Raw genomic sequence first — 17,529 nt, 5'->3', positions numbered from 1 at the left:
TGCGTCAGAAATGCTACATCCATTGACTGGTTGATTACTTGAATCATACAAACCCTGCTTTTACTCCTAATTTAAGTACAATTAATTAAAAACGTAATCACAAAGGAGAAAAAAGAAAAGGAAAGAAGAAATAAAAACCAAGGAATAGAAACTTTTTCATTGACTTGCATGGTCGGTCCCTAACTAGTCACCGACGTCGTTCTGGTGTCCAATGTGGCAATGATGGGCTGAAATGCGCCGAGACCACCCTTGAATCAAGAAGCTCCATGATTGGTGTAAAGTTAACACACCTCGGCACCTTATACTGATTGATAGACGCCCCTCGCGAGATTGCATAATCCATAAGCTCCTCAAAGGTTCCACTCTTCACCACACGTATCTCCAGAGGCCCAATCGAGTTATCCGAGACTCGGCCTTGTCGATACACTGAGTTCAGCGATTCTTCCATTGCTAGACAACACTGATTCAGCACCTTCTCACTCGGCGAGTTGGCCGAGTCCTTCACTAACAACTCCCAGTAAATCACGTAGTGACCCGGAATCGTCTTTGTGTCAGCAAAACTCGTGTACTCCACCACACTGGTGTTGAACTCACGTAGGAGTTTGGACGCGTTGGCGATCGCGTTTTGTAACTCGGACTCGTCCGTCTTGTCCGAGTCAATGCTGAGTAGCACGTTCTTTCTTCTCACGAAGTGGAACTGCGGGGCTGAGTTGTGGAACCCGGTGACTCGGAGGATGTCGCCGACTCGGTATCGGTACAGTCCGGCGTAGGTGGTGATCACGAGCTCGTATTCTTTCCCGACTTCCACGTCGACCATGTCTACGAGTTTGGGTGGTGAGTCACGAGTCAACCCGGACGAGTTGGGCTCGTGGGGGAGAAACTCAAAGTATGCCATGTTTGGCATGATGGTATATGAGACTTCTGAAGGCTTGCACATCGGGTTGAGATTGATTCCGAAATAACATTCCGATGACGCGTACATGGTGCAAGCTAGGGGCAACCCGCCACTGTAGTAATCGAGGGTCGGAATGTATTGGGCCATTGCACCGGTGACAATCACGTCGAGATACTTCGTGTTAGGCCAAATTCTGGGGATAATTCCGTCCCAATTGTCCGCCGAGCATTCTCCAGAGACAAGCTCCGCGAGTTCCGGGTCGGGTTTTAAGATCTGACCCATATACTCCCGGAGTGTAGGCTTGGTGACCTTCGGGTTCAATGTTCCGGTTCGGATGTCATGAGTGAGCTCTGCCCAGTTGAGTTGGAGGAACCGGATGGCTCGGAGAAGCCCGGAGGCAAACACAGCACCGAGCCGAAGGACTTGTTTGCGCTCCAAAAGACCGCATAGCATCTGAGTGTACATGCTTTGGAATGAGTCGGGGCAGAGAATTGCCTCATTCGGACTCGTGTAGACCATGTACGGGTCGAACGGTCGGGTCTTGAAGTGGTCACTGTTGTAGTAGCTGGTGAGAACGGGTCGGGCCAAAAGCCCACCCGGTGTCTTTGATTCAGACTTCACAAACAAGAAGTATAGTCCTTTGCCTTTATCCAAACCCGGTACATAGCTGTTATAACAGAAACACATTTTATAAGTAAAAACAGAAACCAAACAAAGTCTTATCCATGTGTATATGAAAATATATATATATATATATATCTATATCTATACTTACAGGTTCATTACAGGCATGAGAAGGCTATATAGTAACTGACGACGATTCAACTCTTCCTTGATGGTGGGCATGAGTTTTCTCTCACCAGCTGAAGTCCCAGAACTGTAAAAACATCAAAATTGGAGGTTAAGTTAAAATCCGAGTTAACTGAGTTTATCGTTCTTTTGATGAGTTAACGAGTGATTTGACTCACTAATTACCTAGTTAAGAATTCAGAGATGGGATGAGCTGACAAGATTGGTGTGCGATCACCATTGGCGATGCGTTGAATTTCGGGTTGAAGATCTTCGTAGGTAATCATGGGGAGTTTGGATTTGAAGGTGTCACGATCGGTGGACCCGCCGAGTTGGAATCGCTGGAGGTACTCGGTCTGGGCGTTCCGACTCAGTATCTCCGCCAACACGTTCTCTTGAACTGAGTCGGCGTTTCTCGTCATTTCTTCGATGAACTGAAGCGCCTTCGCGTCCTTCTCACATGCCGGAGGACCCAGTGGCGATGATAGAGCAGAATCCACTGCCATTGTAGGAAGAGGAAACTAATTTTTAGAGAGAGAAAGTGTTATATGTATTGATATTTTTTGAGAGAGAAAGCGTGAGATAGAGAGGGAGAGGAGGAGAAGTTGAAGGTGGAGTTGTGGAGTGAAGAGTTGGGGGATTGGGTTGACTTATATAGGGGGAGGGAATAGAGTGGTGCTTATGTGGACGCCACGTCAGGTGCCATGTAACGGTGGGGCCCAATGGTGTGGAGGGACAAAAAGTAGGTTAGAAGGAAGCTGACGGGAGGTACCACGGGTCGTGGGACAATATTGTAATATTTTCTGTCTTGAGGAGTGTTTGGCGAGGAGGGGACAAAGTGGGGCCCCACTGCACGTCGCGTTTGCCAAAAAGAGCAGGCATGTGGGCCCGGTACTGACACGTCAGCAGGTTACAGGCTGTGCAGGTTTGGACTCTGGTGGCGTCAGCCAAACACGCGGCTCCTTTCTGGTGAAATTGTTGGTCATGGACAAGGACGCGCTGCGGTCCAACTCGACAATTTCTACTGTTGTAGACGTGGCACTTTATATATATATATTTATATATGCATGCATATATAAAATGTGTTATATATTAAATTCTCGGAATAAGTTGTTAATGTTCTGAAATTAATAAAAATTTGTTTATATGGTTGGTTGTGTTGTGATATTTTTCTAAGTGCTTTAAAGTCTTCAGACTTTTTAGTAAAATACTACTGTAAAAGCGAAAGTAAATAAAGACAAGGGAGGTTCAACTTTCGAGGACATAAATAAAGTTAAGAGCGGAATGTGATACATATGGATCTCTGCAAATTCCAATATAAATGCGCTCACGTGGTGGTAAATGCTTATTTCCTTGCCAGTTCCTCGAACCTATGGTGAGTCTTCCACACATCCAATATATATATATACATATATTATTTTTTATATCATCATCACATAAATATATTGTTGAATGTTTTCTACTTTCAAATTTTATTGCAGAAGTTTTTGGATCCTCTTTTAGTAGTGGGTTTTTACTATACACACTTTAATATTGTTTTACATACATTTATTTTAAGTTTTGATATATTTAAAACGTGTTAACAAATATTTAATATCATTATTTTTAGTTTTAAAATTATTATTTCATAACACATTAGTTTTATAAATATAAAAAACGATATGTTGAAATACGATTTTAAGTTTATTAAAAATAGATACTACACCTTACAACGAAACTGTGGGCTGCCGCTGCAAAAGAGGATTCAAACGCTTTTGCACAAAAGGAAATTCTGTGAGGAAAAAAAGAAGGTGTAAACAATATTGTGATTTGAAACTATAAATAAGATTAGAATTTTTACGTTATCCTCTTTATTTCGTGCAATATCATGATATAGCTAGCTATAAACACTAATATATAAATACTTTATATATAAAGAATTATTTAACTTTTTTCCCCCCAAAACTTAGAGCAAAATTATTTATCTTTTTGTGTGTGTGTGTGTGTGTGTGTTTGTGTTATAGAACAAGGGTATTGAAATTTGAGCAAAAACCTATTTAATTTGTCCACATTTTATAAAAAATATTTCAATGCATGCATTTGGGATAACAATGATGTTACATCGCACACTCATTATATGTTAACATGTAATTAATGATAAAAATTATTAAAAAATAAATATATTTTTATTTATGTAATAACATAATTGATTAATAAGATCGATGACATTATATCAATTGTGGAGCAATGTCCATAGATTTCAATCAGATTGGTTTAAGCAAATTTTGAACAACAAATTAAAGGCCTTTTTAAAAAATTTCATTTTCGGAATAGGGTGAATAATTTAGAGTAATAACATTGTACAGACAGTTATGTCCTTTGTTGGAGGGTTGTATACTTTACCATGCCAATCATGGTTTTGAAGTGAATTAATTACAAATAATTGAGCATTATTATGTGTACGATGTACCTTCCTAGAATAGAGTCAAACACGAAGACATGTACAATCTCTGAGCAACATTTTGACTTCAGAGGAATGAAAATCTAGTGCGCCAAGTTGGACAAAACCAAGTTGCATCAACTTAATTATATCTTAATTGTTGCAATTTGATGTTCCTAAGAACAAAACTATATTTCAAAGAATGACAGTCCATTTTGTACCACCATGACCAGAAAACTAAACGTGATTTGTGGGTTGGAACAATTCCCACCTATTCAGTACTGATATTTATGAAGTTTATGTGCGCATAATCTCTCTCTCTCTCTCTCACACACACACACACATATTATATGTACACATATATTATGTGTATAATCTCTCTCTCTCTCTCTCTCTCACACACACACATATTATATGTACATGAATATAAATATAAAAGAGTAACGTTACTATGTGATCGAGTTTACGATAGTTGTCACAAAACTAATATTAAAGTGATCTTACCGTCACGGATGTACAGTGGGCTCTATATTTTACATCTATAAATTTGTATTTTTTTGCATTTATGCCCATAAAATTTTATAATTACCCCCATCTGAAATTATATATATATATAAAAAAAACCCTCTATATAAATTCCCCGCTATGAATTTCTAGATCTGTCCTTATTTACAATAAACAGAAAAATAAAAAATAAAAACATAAAAAATAAAAAGATAGAAAGAATGTAATAATTTAACTCATTTTTGTCACGAGTTGCCTATTTCTATGTAGATCCTGTATGCTTTGTACACTTTTCGTTTTTATGGTTTGCAAAACACATTTACGTAATTCAGGGTACACATATAAATGTCACGAATTTCCCTCCCAAAGCGATGTGAGATGTCACATTTAGTCAATCACCCCTCTTGGAGAGAAAAACTTGTTTGAGCCGCAGGTATGGTGCACCTCATGACTCACAACAGTGGTGGGATCCACTTCTTTTTATTTGTATGAGTAAGGAGCATCATACCTCCGGCTCAAATAGGTTTTTCTCTCTCTTGAGATTCAGCGTTCTCACTGGTTTGACCTATATAGACTTGTGCATGCTCCCCATATTTCCAGTTGGGATTATCTTGTGTGATATCGATATACTATAAATGAATTTTGACGTTATAATCTTCATATAGTCGTCTTTCAAATTGTTAGATACGGAGTTCAATATTTACATATAATAAGACAAAAGATAAAAGAGCTTAAAAAATTATTTAATGATTCTGGTTCATTGACGCTTGATGGATATATTGAAAAAATTTCAATATAAATTTTTGTAATATTATTAGTCAATCACTTATCATATAGGTCAAAACCATTTAAAAATTTCTCTAAAGAGCTCATGAGAAACTGTCATATGATCAACTTATGATAGTATTACTCTATATAAAATTAACTCTTTTAAAATCCCAACTCCAGCGTTGAAGTCGGTTTCACATGGTTAATTTCTTAAGTTGTTTAAATGACTGGTGGGCTTGCATAAAATATTAGTAACACTAATTATTAGTAATTGTTAATTGCTCTTAACGACTATAACCATGACAGAAATACTTTATTAACCGCCATAATAATGTTGCAGACTACACAATTAATAAGAATTTGTTGAACACTGCATTTATTTTAATATTTCCATGACCGGCAATGTATATATTATAGTTTTATTTTATGTATCTCATTAGTTTAATTCCATTTTGGTTTTTTTAAATTATTATTTTTTAGGACTTTAATCTTCTTCCATATTTGTACGCTTTCATTCGGCTTTATCACATTGATGCACAAAGCTTTTGTTCTTATTAGATTCAATTGTTGAGACTGCAAATAAATCTTGTTTATATAAATAAGTTTTTTTTTAATATTTTATGAGTCGAGTTGAAGACTAAACTGATGTAATCCCATTTACATAAAAATCATCATGATAATTTTTAAGAAAACATGAATATTATATATTATTCCTTTTCTCTAAAATATGAAAATACAATACAATAAATTGATAAAATACAATATATATATATATGTATACATGTTTAACAAGTGAAGAAGCAAAGCCAATTGACTTTCAAAGCATTCAAGCTAAGCTTGGGTTCAATTTTTTAAGCTCGTCATGAGATTGAACCTAACTTAAGAAAACGAAAAAGTAAAAAAAAAAACAAGAGGAAGCCTAAAGCTAGACTCAATATCAAATGTGAGTGTCCCATACTCACAAGTAAGCAACAAATGTCCTTAATACATGGCATGCAAGTCATATCGAATTGTAGATACTACGAATCTACCTAGATTGATTCTGCCTTTTTTTTTTTTTTTTTAACATGGGTATTGCGGGAAAAAAAGAAGAAGAAAAGAGAAGCCTAAAACTAGACTCAATTTCAAATGTATAAGTTTGGCGCCCCAAATTCACAAGTAAACAACAAGTGTTGTTAATATATGGTATGCAAGTCGTATCGAATTATAGATACTACGAATTTATGATTAAAAAGTCAATTGTTGGATAGATTTTGATTTCACCGAATCATTTCAATTTTGAGATAAAAAAGAAAATGAAGCCTAAAGCTAGACTCAATTTCAAATGTATAAAGATAGCGTCCCACACTCACAAGTAAACAACAAATGTCGTTAATACATGATATGTAAGTTGTATCGAATTGTAGATACTACGAATGCACGATTAAAAAGTATTTTACAAAATCATTTCAAATTTTCAAGATAAAAAAGAAAAAGATGAAGCATAAAGCTAAACTCATTTTCAAATACACAAATGTAGTGTCCCATACTCACAAGTAAACAACAAATGTCGGTAATACATGATATGCAAATCGTATCGAATTATAGATGTTACAAATCGATAACCAAAAAGTCAATTATTCGATAAATTTTACACAATCATTTAGATATTGAGACACAAAAGATATGGTAGCGTGCACGGACATTCACAACATGGTTTCTTGCTGGTTTAAAAGACCAATTTGTATCGACACTTGGAGGTATTCTCAAATTCAACAGCCAAATGGTGATTGAAGAATTTCGATAGGAAGGAGAGTATAAGAGCTTATTTTTCCAACTTTTGGTATGCTTATTTGGTTAGGTTTTTAGAGAAAAATTAGCTTTCGAGATAATGACACCTCAACAACTCCTACCCAAAAGCAAGAAGAACATAGGGACAAGTAAAAGGACTTCACACTTCTTGGTTGTTGTGACACATTTGGCATTGGGACCACTAATCCAAAGCCAAATAGCAAGTTGAGCACATTTAGTTCAGCTTAAGTCACTATCATGATAGCTTCTTCTGACCAATTTGCTTATTTTGAATTGTTCAAACATCATACTAAAACTCATCACTTCTCTTGATATTGTTTCCAAAAGTTGGGATTCTCAACTACTAGGGTTTGTTAATAGAAAGTATGTATTAACTACACTAAGTATGCAATGTTTAAGTCAATTTGCTCTATGAAAGGCCACATCTTAGTTAGACATACTACGAAAATAAAACATTTAACTCAAGATATTTTGGGATATTTTTATGACAACTACAATAATGATCATAGTCAGCATTTTCTTGGAATAGCCATCACGTGTTCATCTCGTGTGTACTCGAGAGATTCAGTGCACCAGAGTCTCACCAGATAGTGACATGTCTTACTTGACGGTGACAATTTCCATTATTGATTGTGCAATAGACGGTGCAGTACAAATAAACCCATAGAATAAAGTAACTACAAAAGGAAATAGAGAAGTTAGCTTCAAATGTTGTGTAAAGTATTTATAAAAACAATTTCATTTCCGCGACAAATTGGGTGACAATGCGTGTATTTCTTACCGTATTATATGTCTGTATTACATATTTATTTTGAGTCGTATTTTCTAAATTAATGATATAACATAATAGAGGGAAAGGTGACAATTATATATTTGAGGTAATCCGTTAGGATACTCCGATGCTAGGGTTTCATGGCGTGAGAACTCAGTAGTTTAGACGATATCCATGATTTTGAATTGTGCCGTAAGCCTAAAACACTAGTTGAAAGAATTTTATCTCTTTAATATGTATCAAGTGAGAAACATCAATTTTTCTTGAAATTAGGTCTAATGAATCCTTAAATATCTTTATGTATCAAGTGAGAAACATCAATTTTTCTTGAAATTAGGTCTACTGAATCCCTTAAATATCTTATGTATCAAGTGAGAAACATCAATTTTTCTTGAAATTAGGTCTAATGAATCCCTTAAATATATTTTTTTCTTGAAATTAGGCCTAACAAGTCCCATTAAATATCTTTTTTTTTATAGATTAATTGTCTTTCTTGAACGGATTAGACCTAAACGAGCCGAAATCGAAAACTGTTCAAACCGACAATTAGGTCTCCTCCCTAAAAATTGACCCAACTTGATTAGTTGATCCAAATCTCATTGAAAGATCTATGAAACAAACAGTTTAGCAAACACAACACAAGTCTTTCCACTTTCAAAGGACATGCTCTTTTCCCTACTTTTTGAGCTAAAAAGAACTAACTGGTCCCTCACAATAATTATGTTTATATCTATACAATGTATACATATACATATATATATATATATATATATATACCATCAGCGAGTGGAACAAACGTGGAATTAAGGAAGGAGAGAGGAAACTTGCATTTTGATGGCGCACGTTTCCTCTTTCCCTCGAGTCAAAGTCCGAGGGAGGGAAAGGTTGCACGTGAATGTTGAGGCAATGCGCACCACGGCGTCACGTGTTATAAAAGGGTGGGCAATAACTAACGTGCGCACATAGTTTACTTGCTTACTTTCCGGTCAAACTGTGAATTCTCTGGTTTTAGGTCTAACAAAACGGTGGGTTGGGTGTGACTTTTTAACTTTTGTCCATTGGTGAGACTGATTTTTTCTCCTCTTTGTTTATTGCTTCTTCGAACCTTCACTGCATGGCAAATTAGTAAATAATTTACAGTCCAAAGTGCAAATAATGTGTTAAATAAGAAGTAAGAACTTTCTGGATCAGTTGAGAAAAACCATATTTGACTAACACCAACATTGTTTGTTGGTGCAAGGAAAGTAAAGTTTGACCATGAAGTCTTCTTCATACATCTAATCATGAATGAAGGTAGGTTTTTTTGTACAAATAATAAATTAAAATTTTAATAAATTATGTTTTAGTGACATCACTTCGGATTCAGAAAACTATACGAGAGTAGACGGACTTGAATAAGAAAAATAAAAAGCAATATTATCAAATAAATTATTTTGTAAATAAAAAAATTTCAGTGAGAACGTTTGCCCACATTGGGCCCTTAACAAATCCATTCCCAAGTCTAATAATATTTTCTTTACCTTCAGAAACGGTAGATGGGAGTTCGAGTCCTATGGCAACTGTTAATAAGTCCACCCATGAGTCCAATGAGGCACATTTCTTAGAATTATATATATGATTTTTATTTTTGATTTTTACTTTTGTTTAGGTGACCTATTTTTTAGCTAGGTAATGAAATAATGAAGAAGTTTTAAAAGTGGCCTCAGGCCCAATAAAAGGGTACTGGGATTGAAATGAACGGGCTTATCTAAAGCCCAAGCCTTATTTCTTTTCTAGATGGGTGAAGTTGAGCCCAATCCCAACTGGACATAGAAAACCCAGAACAAGCTGAGTTGGGCTTTTCCAGATTGATCCGGCCCACTCATCTGCAGCTCTCGAAGTCTCTTCTTTTATCTTGTTTTGGGAACACACAAAGCAGAAGCTGTAAATCCAAGCATCTGGGCTCAACAACCTTAGGTCCTTAACACCTCTCTCTCTCTCCTCTGTCTTCAATTTCTCTCTCTATAAGTTGAAGAAATATAAGGTAAGCTTTTTAATCATTTGTCTCACTTGCACATGCGTTCGTGTATATGTATATATTTATGGGTTTATGCTTTGTTCTGTTGCATAGAAAATATGGGAAAGTAAGAGAAATCGAAGTTTTTAATCTTTGAATAATCTATTGTTTAGGATGTTTAGGACCAAAGGAAACTAAAACACACACACATATATATGTTTTTTTTTTAATGTCAAAATAGCGGAGTATTATGAATTTGATAGAAAATTGTTTCTTTTCCGTTCCTTGATTTTCCCAGAAAGAAATTGTAGAAAATTGTGTCACAATTCTAAAAATAATTCTGCATATCTACTAGTAATGGCAAATGAGGGCAGAACTTGTTAATGTTCTGGGCTTTCTGGAGACATTGTTGTTGGGAGCAAACATTAGATGTTTACCCAGAAAAAGAAAGGAAAAATCTAAAAATTGATTTCAACTTATGATTAATGCATTTGAAGAATGACATTCGGGAAAAAAATTAAAAAAATAAAAAAAATAAAAAAAAATTCTAGTTACAATCAAGAATGACATTGTTGGACATTTTTGTGGCAAGTAAAGTAGTCTTCAGAAATATCTAGTTTATACATGGTGAAATTTAATAAGGGGAAGAGACAGTAAGTAGCAAATGTGTGTATAATTTGCTTAATTTATAAAAAATTTAAGAAATTTGAGATAAATGAAAGGAGCCAGAAAAAAAACTTGTGGGGATTTTTAATATATTTTTCTTTATATGGTTATTTTTCTAGTTATATGAACACAATATCGGCTCTAAACTAAATCAAAAGAATAAAAAAGCGGATTTTGTTGGGATTTTTAATATATTTTTCTTTGGAATTGCAAAAATGTGGTAGAGTGTACAAACTGTGCATAGGAAGAGAAGACGTGCCAGTATGTGGGCGTCATTGCACATAAGTGATATGAGACTTGTCTCAAAAGAAACCATGGGAGAGTTTCTATTACATCAGGTGGAAGTGCATGGAAAAGTCCTAAAATCCATTTAATTAGAAAGATGTCTCACTTGACTAGAGGGAAATGCTAACTAAGAGGGGGAAAAAAAAAAATTTATGCTAGGAATTACCTTCATATGTACGGAGTTCAGTTTCGTATAATATAAATTTATTAGGCAAGAGTTCGAATTTAGAGGCTTACTCATGAAAAGAAACTGTATAGGAAACTGCTTAAGATGAGTGATTATGTCGGAGTAGGAAAATTTTTCTTATAAAAGTTGAGGAGATTGTTGAGTAAGGTGCGTGCAATTCTACCTCAAGAAGCAATCTGACTTCTTTCTCTGAATTCCTTTCCCTTAATTCTAATTTTTGCCTCTACAAATTTGTGCTTTTATATATGTGCTCTAACAAGATTTGACATAAACAAGACAGGCTACGAAAGTGCTAAGCCGAGCTTGAGATTGTTCAAGCTCTTGGGGTTCATTTTGGGCTTGGATCAAGTGCATGACAAATTATGTGTGTGTTAGAGTGAAAGGTTTTTGTTCCATTTGTGTTAGACATCGAAATAATATCACATTCCGGACAATAATTATTGAGCCTCATCACATTTCAATTAGATACTGATATGAAAATGACGTTTTACCATGGTGAATATTTTAGCTTTATATGATTTTCTAAATTCTGAACTGTTTTTATTTTTTTCCTCTTTGTTTTTAGTGAGTCATCTAGTCATCCATGAAAAAATGGAGTGAGTTTTCTTTCATTATATACTAACTTTTTATTCATTTAAATCCATTGATGGGTCTGCTTAAACTGTGCAGATACCGTATCCTTCTGATTCCACTACGTATGATTTAAGCATTGCAAGCCAGAGGCTTCCCATCATAATGCATAAGACCCAGAAGCTTAAAGTCCTTCATAACATGTAAGGCTGTCCTTGACACATTACTATATCAAAGGACAAAACTGTACTTAAATTTCATGCAAAAGGCATAAATGTTCCTATGTTGTGGTCAAATCTCTTTCATACATTGTGATCTCCTTCACCTTTTATGTTTGATTAGTGAGTCGTTCTTTTGAATAATCTCGAGAGTATTAAAGAACTTCCGTGCACGGCATGAAAAGCACTTTCTACAAGATATCTCATTTTCGTATTCGTACAATTTTTTACATCAATGAAGTGCGGAGTGGAAGCTGAAGCGAAGGTTGTGAACCTTTCAAAGTTGGGAAAACACGGAAGTGGGATGTGACTAGGATGCAATAGAGAAGCAAAATGGAACAACATAACATGCCCATTGGTGGCACCTATATTAAATGTCGATAAGGTAGGACTAGGAACCTGAAAGCATCAAGAATTTAAAAGAAAAAATCGCATGTACTTTACCTTTAGAACTGATAATATCATATATATGGTTAAATTGTGATATTAATAAGTAGTGGACGGAAAAAGGAGAACTTTAGAGCATTGTGCAATATCTATTAAATTGAGGGGAAAATTTGATTACATGACCATCAGGGTAGCATGCTTCATGCTGCGAGCAAAATGCTCGGCAGTAAATTCGAGCACTTCTGAGGCCGGCACATATCAATTGCAAATTCCTGAGTTAGTGCAAGATGTGACAAAATGATTAAGCAATATCCTAGATGTACCCTTAAAAATATTGTTTTTCTTCTTTGGTTAGTCTCTCTCTCTCTCTCTGTGGCCAGAGTTTAACCTGGGATGAATTCATGCCTATGCTCTTTAGTTTCTTGTATCCAGACTAAGGATTTTATTCATAATAGAATGACAATGGCCTATCATTTATTTAGTTTAGGTACTCTGCTCAACCTGCTTCTCGTATCAAGTACACGTGGTTCGTTACATGAATCCCATTATGCCATTACGCTCCGTTCAAGGCCATATTCAGTATTCAGTATTTAAGTCATACGTTATCTTATTTTTCCTTACTATCTCAATTTATATTAATTTGAGTCTTCTTTTTCCCATAGCATTTCTTTCACTCTAGATGATGTAACTCTTTTTTGTTGATACAGTTGTTATTTTTGCTTCATATGGATGGAGTGATGGACCATCTTAGTTGGCTTTATCATATTATCCTCAATCAGTGCCACTTTAACCATCTCGTGAATGTACTCATTTAAATTTTTACCCTTTTGTCTTGCTACATATCTATCTCAACATACTCATTTCGACTCGACTCGACTTATTTACGAACATATTGTTTCTTATTTGCCCAACATCTTGTCTAGTATTATAATTGTCTCTCATTTCGATTAAACTTTATGAACATATTGTTTCTTATCTGCCCAACATCTTGTCTAGTATTATAATTATCTTATAATTTTACCTTTCAGTTTAGAGGTATACGTCAATCACACAATATGCTTAAAGCACGTCTTTCGACCATCATGATTTAATTTTATGAGTGTCACCATGAATTTCATTTTTCACATGAAACTATTCTAGGAGAAGTTTGAATCAGTTCAGTTTGAATATTGGTTGGTATTGGTTTGACATGGTTTACGCATTACTGTTCTCGGAAGAATTAACGTCTCCATTAGCTAAAACTCTTTATTACCCTGCCTTTGGGCTCGTATTTTGTTCATACACAATCAACAGAGGCCTCCCAACGTCATGTCTAGTACTTCTCTCTATGAAAGATTGAGCCTAAGTACAAATACTATTTGACACCTGATCTGCACACTATCCCCATTTGCGTTCCTGCTTTTGCTAAAATCACTTTACATATGTATTCAGTTTCTTCCACTTAACTGAAACTCTCTTGATTCAACAGTTTCTCTCTGAATCTCTAGTTTAGCATTTGGTGATGCTTCAAAAATGTTTGAAAATAAATCTTATAGGTAGAAATAATGTACAAATCCTAGTTTAGGTAGGTAAAAAGGGTAAAAAAGTGTAAAAAAATCTTATAGGTAAACCAGTTATTTTACCGTGACATATAAATTTTCACTCTTCTGGAGTTTGCAGACAATTATATGAAATATCTAGACATTTTTTTAAACGAAATAGAGTTCAAGTCTCATAATGCATAGTTTACATGGCTGCTTCTATATTATGTACTCTGTTTATCCTGCTAAATTTGCAAATTATTCAATGTCTGTTTCAGAAGTATTTGGTTTCTTCAAATAATTAGTATGTCAAAATGACGATGCTTTTTAGTAATATCTCTTACTGTATCCAACAAAAACATAAAAATAAAATAAATTATATATATCACAGTAATGCCTGGTGAAGTATTGATGAGTATAATGGAAACAATAGTCGAAGGCTGTAGTTATGATAAAGAACCTTCATAAACTTGATGATAAGTATACTGCACCTTATTTATTTCAGGCACCAAGACATTTATGGTATTGCAACAAGCATCCATCCAGTATTTTGACTTTTCAGAACTTTATTTTTTTTTGAAAGTTCAAGCAAACGCGCACACAATCAACCTAGTAGGGCTTGAACACTCAACCTCCCATTTGGGAAGGCGAGCCCATTGGCGACTCTTCAGAACATTGTTTGTACCTTTAGGTTGGTTAACCGTGTTGACGGAGGAATAAACAAGAGCTGTTACCATTTGCAGGGGATGAGGGTGGATGAAGAATTCCATGGTGGGGCAGACTGATGTACAGGTTAGAGCCGGAGATTCAAGTCTAGCTTAAACGGATCTAATGGCTGTTCTTCTGGCTGTGAATCCAGGCGGAAGCTTCCTGGCCAAATCCTAGCTGGTGCTTCTTCCAGTGTGTGTGGCGGCGTCAATGCAAATCGAAACCCTGTGTCAGTGTCGTTGAATCTAGTCATGATTGGCGTTCCATCTCTACCTGTTTTATGCACAAGTGAGTGAGGTCGGACACCGAGTGAGCGGACCATGGAAGAAGTATATATGGGCAATCCCAGCGCCGTCATCATCCTCTGGGACTGATATCTTCGAGCTGCGCCTCTCTCCCTCTTATGGGCATTCTGGTGACCCCCCAATGCTTGCGAACTGAAGAACTTCCTCATGCAGAAGTTACATGAGAAAAGCTTGGTGGAAACCGGTTTTGATTGTGGATGAGTGTCTCCAACTGTTGTGGTAAGGTTCCTTCCTAGGCTCAAACTCAGCCACTCTCCTGGATCAACTTCTATATTTCTTTGATCACCGCGATCATTCATATTCATTCTGGTTGTTTTTTTTCCCCTTACAAGATACAACCTCTCTGCAATTCTCTGAGTGGATATGAAGATTTTATGCAGTGGATGTGGCTGACTCTTAAATGGGGTTTTGTCTTCTAGATTGATCGAAGAGAGAATAATAAATGGAGAGAAGAGGTGTCAGGAGTAGTGAGATTGGGCTTTTTAATTCTATTTCAGTTCTGGCATTCTAGGAGACATGCTTTCGTCATCTTTTACTGTTGCTCGTGTCAAGCTTAGGATTCCCCACTCCTCATCTCTCTCTCTCTCTCTCCTTTTTATCTCTCCTCAAATGGAACCAACTTTACATGGTTCTCTTTGGAGCAACCATGAAAAAGATACATGGTTGACAAATCCATCAGTGGTCAAGTCATAATCTCAAGTTATTTTAACTGCCTGCCATGAAGGATGCTTCCTTATCCATTGAGTGAATAATCATTCAACTTTAGTTTTGTAACTCGATAAGTATGAACTCTGTCTAATCAGACAACTGATCTTGTTGGGAAAAGAGTCCAAACAGTTATGATAGCACAGTTAATGTGCTTGTTCCATAGCCAAACTAAGTAGATTAACAGGGTGAGACATTTTTACCTATTCCATAGCCAAACTAAGTAGATTAAGAGGGTAATACATTTTTACCTACTACCAAGCATAATGATTCTCAGACCTAGTAGTCCGAGCAAAAATCGTAACCGTGGAAATTCTATCCCTGGATGATTTGGATTAGGCCTTTTGATTAGACTATTAAGTTTGAATTGCGTTGTCTTTTTACCTAATCTCTTGAGGACAAACACCCACCACAGATTCTCAAATTAAGTTAATCATTTCGTGTATCGGTAGGTTATTCCAGTAATTAGCAAACCCTTTCATGTCAAGTAGGTATGAATTATAATCAAGATGGCACCCACCAGAGAAGATGTGTTTCCTCGATGAAGAAGGGAGTGAATGATAAGCTTCAAAGTGGAATGTAGATTGAAGTGAGTGATGGTAGAATTATTTCAGATCAAGTCTGCTTTGATATAATGTTTTGTGGGAAGTGGTGGGCCCAGAGAATTGCCAATAATGGTGATAAAAAAGCAGGAAACAAGATGGGGTGGTATCTTAACAATTTTATATAGTGTTTGAACAAGAGTATCTATGTGAGTGTCTTCGTGTTGGGCTTTCTTTGGCATTCCATTCATACACGGAGTGGGTTGTGTATATGTACAGTACAAGTGCATTAGGAGCCGCTAGATGTGCCTTTTTCTGAGTCTTTGTTATGAAACCAAAGTAGAAGAAAATAGGAGTTCAGACCCCCACAAAGGCTGTTTGTTTATTCTCTCTCTCTCTCTCTCTCTCTCTCTCTCTCTCTCTCACACACACACACACACACACACACACATACTTACTTGAACTTAGCCAAAAGGCCAGAAAGTATCACATCCTTGTGCAACACATTGTGCGCGCACACACAAGAGAACTAAAACTCTTTTTTAAGTCAAAGATGTCATTTTAAGTGCTCCTTTGCCCCAGTAGGTGGTACATGCCCTGAGTTAGACCTAATTGGCTGCCTTTGAGTGACCTATTTTTTTGGATAACTTGCCCTTGAGTGACTTAATCTCTTCTATCTTGATAATTCCTGAAACAATAAGTGCAGTTTTGATTCTTATCATCGATTGAAATAGTTAGTGCTGAACTGATGGATCTCAAGAACACTCAGATTTCCACCATCAATTCACTTCTAATATTAATGGATATGTGGCAACATTAGGAGCTGTTTCTGGCTGCAAAAAAAGTTTATTCTCGTCACCGATTAGGGTTTTAATTCTTGCACCAGTTGGAGAAATCCTTTTTACATCTCAGTAAAATATGTTTTCTTTGTAGTGGCATGTATATATATATATATATATTGATTCTGATACGTATGCAGTGATGTGGGGTTGGGGACTACATCCCAAGGATTGGAGGCAATAAGCTGTCCTAATTTCTTGTTTATGAATCTTGTGACATAAAATACAGTTGTTGGACCATCTCTATTATTATGTGACATTTCTATTTTGGAATGGTGTACCTTGCAAATCCCTGTGCAGTAAAGTAAAAGTTGAATATTTTACCAATGACGTGGATTTAGAGATATTTAAGGCTCCATTTGGATGGACAGATGGATATGAAGTGAAGGGGATTTGATGTTCAAATCAAACAATCACAAGATGGCTTGGTGTGTAGAATAGAGAATTACCAAAAAGGGTTGGAAAAAAAAACAAAAAAACAAAAAGTAGCAGAGAATTTTAAAAACAGAGGATATATATCTAATTAGGATCAACCTGTATAAAGGAGTAGGGAATTCCCCTCGGCCACCCCTAGAGAATTTTTTCATAATGGCCCGGTGCATGTATGATGGAAAACTATCTCCTGACGGATTATGGAATGTTTTAAGAGGTCTAACATTACCA

At 35.9% G+C, this 17,529-nt stretch overlaps 2 protein-coding genes and 1 long non-coding RNA gene across 3 annotated transcripts; 1 reads left to right on the top strand and 2 right to left on the bottom strand.

The window, feature by feature from the left end:
* LOC132300047 (probable indole-3-acetic acid-amido synthetase GH3.1) lies at positions 1-2,304 on the bottom strand. The gene is made up of 3 exons (XM_059796974.1): positions 1,871-2,304; positions 1,671-1,772; positions 1-1,562 (listed from the first exon to the last, which is right to left on the bottom strand). Exons 1-3 carry the CDS (start codon positions 2,188-2,190, stop codon positions 188-190), a joined length of 1,797 nt encoding a protein of 598 aa, XP_059652957.1. The 5' UTR covers positions 2,191-2,304; the 3' UTR covers positions 1-187.
* A 7,560-nt stretch (positions 2,305-9,864) lies between these two features.
* Positions 9,865-11,938, top strand: LOC132300046 (uncharacterized). The gene is made up of 2 exons (XR_009480254.1): positions 9,865-9,961; positions 11,742-11,938. It is a non-coding gene; the product is annotated as an uncharacterized LOC132300046 (long non-coding RNA).
* Positions 11,939-14,125: 2,187 nt separating this feature from the next.
* Positions 14,126-15,390, bottom strand: LOC132300045 (zinc finger protein 7-like). The gene has a single exon (XM_059796973.1). The coding sequence runs from the start codon at positions 15,083-15,085 to the stop codon at positions 14,561-14,563; it is 525 nt and encodes a 174-aa protein (XP_059652956.1). The 5' UTR covers positions 15,086-15,390; the 3' UTR covers positions 14,126-14,560.
* Between the last annotated feature and the right edge of the window lie 2,139 nt (positions 15,391-17,529).

This window comes from Cornus florida, unplaced genomic scaffold, assembly GCF_030987335.1.
Source record: "Cornus florida cultivar Cherokee Brave unplaced genomic scaffold, ASM3098733v1 CherokeeBrave_3.0.0_Hap2_Chr03, whole genome shotgun sequence".
NCBI lineage: Eukaryota > Viridiplantae > Streptophyta > Magnoliopsida > Cornales > Cornaceae > Cornus > Cornus florida.
This window is presented reverse-complemented; position numbering and strand designations above follow the sequence as displayed.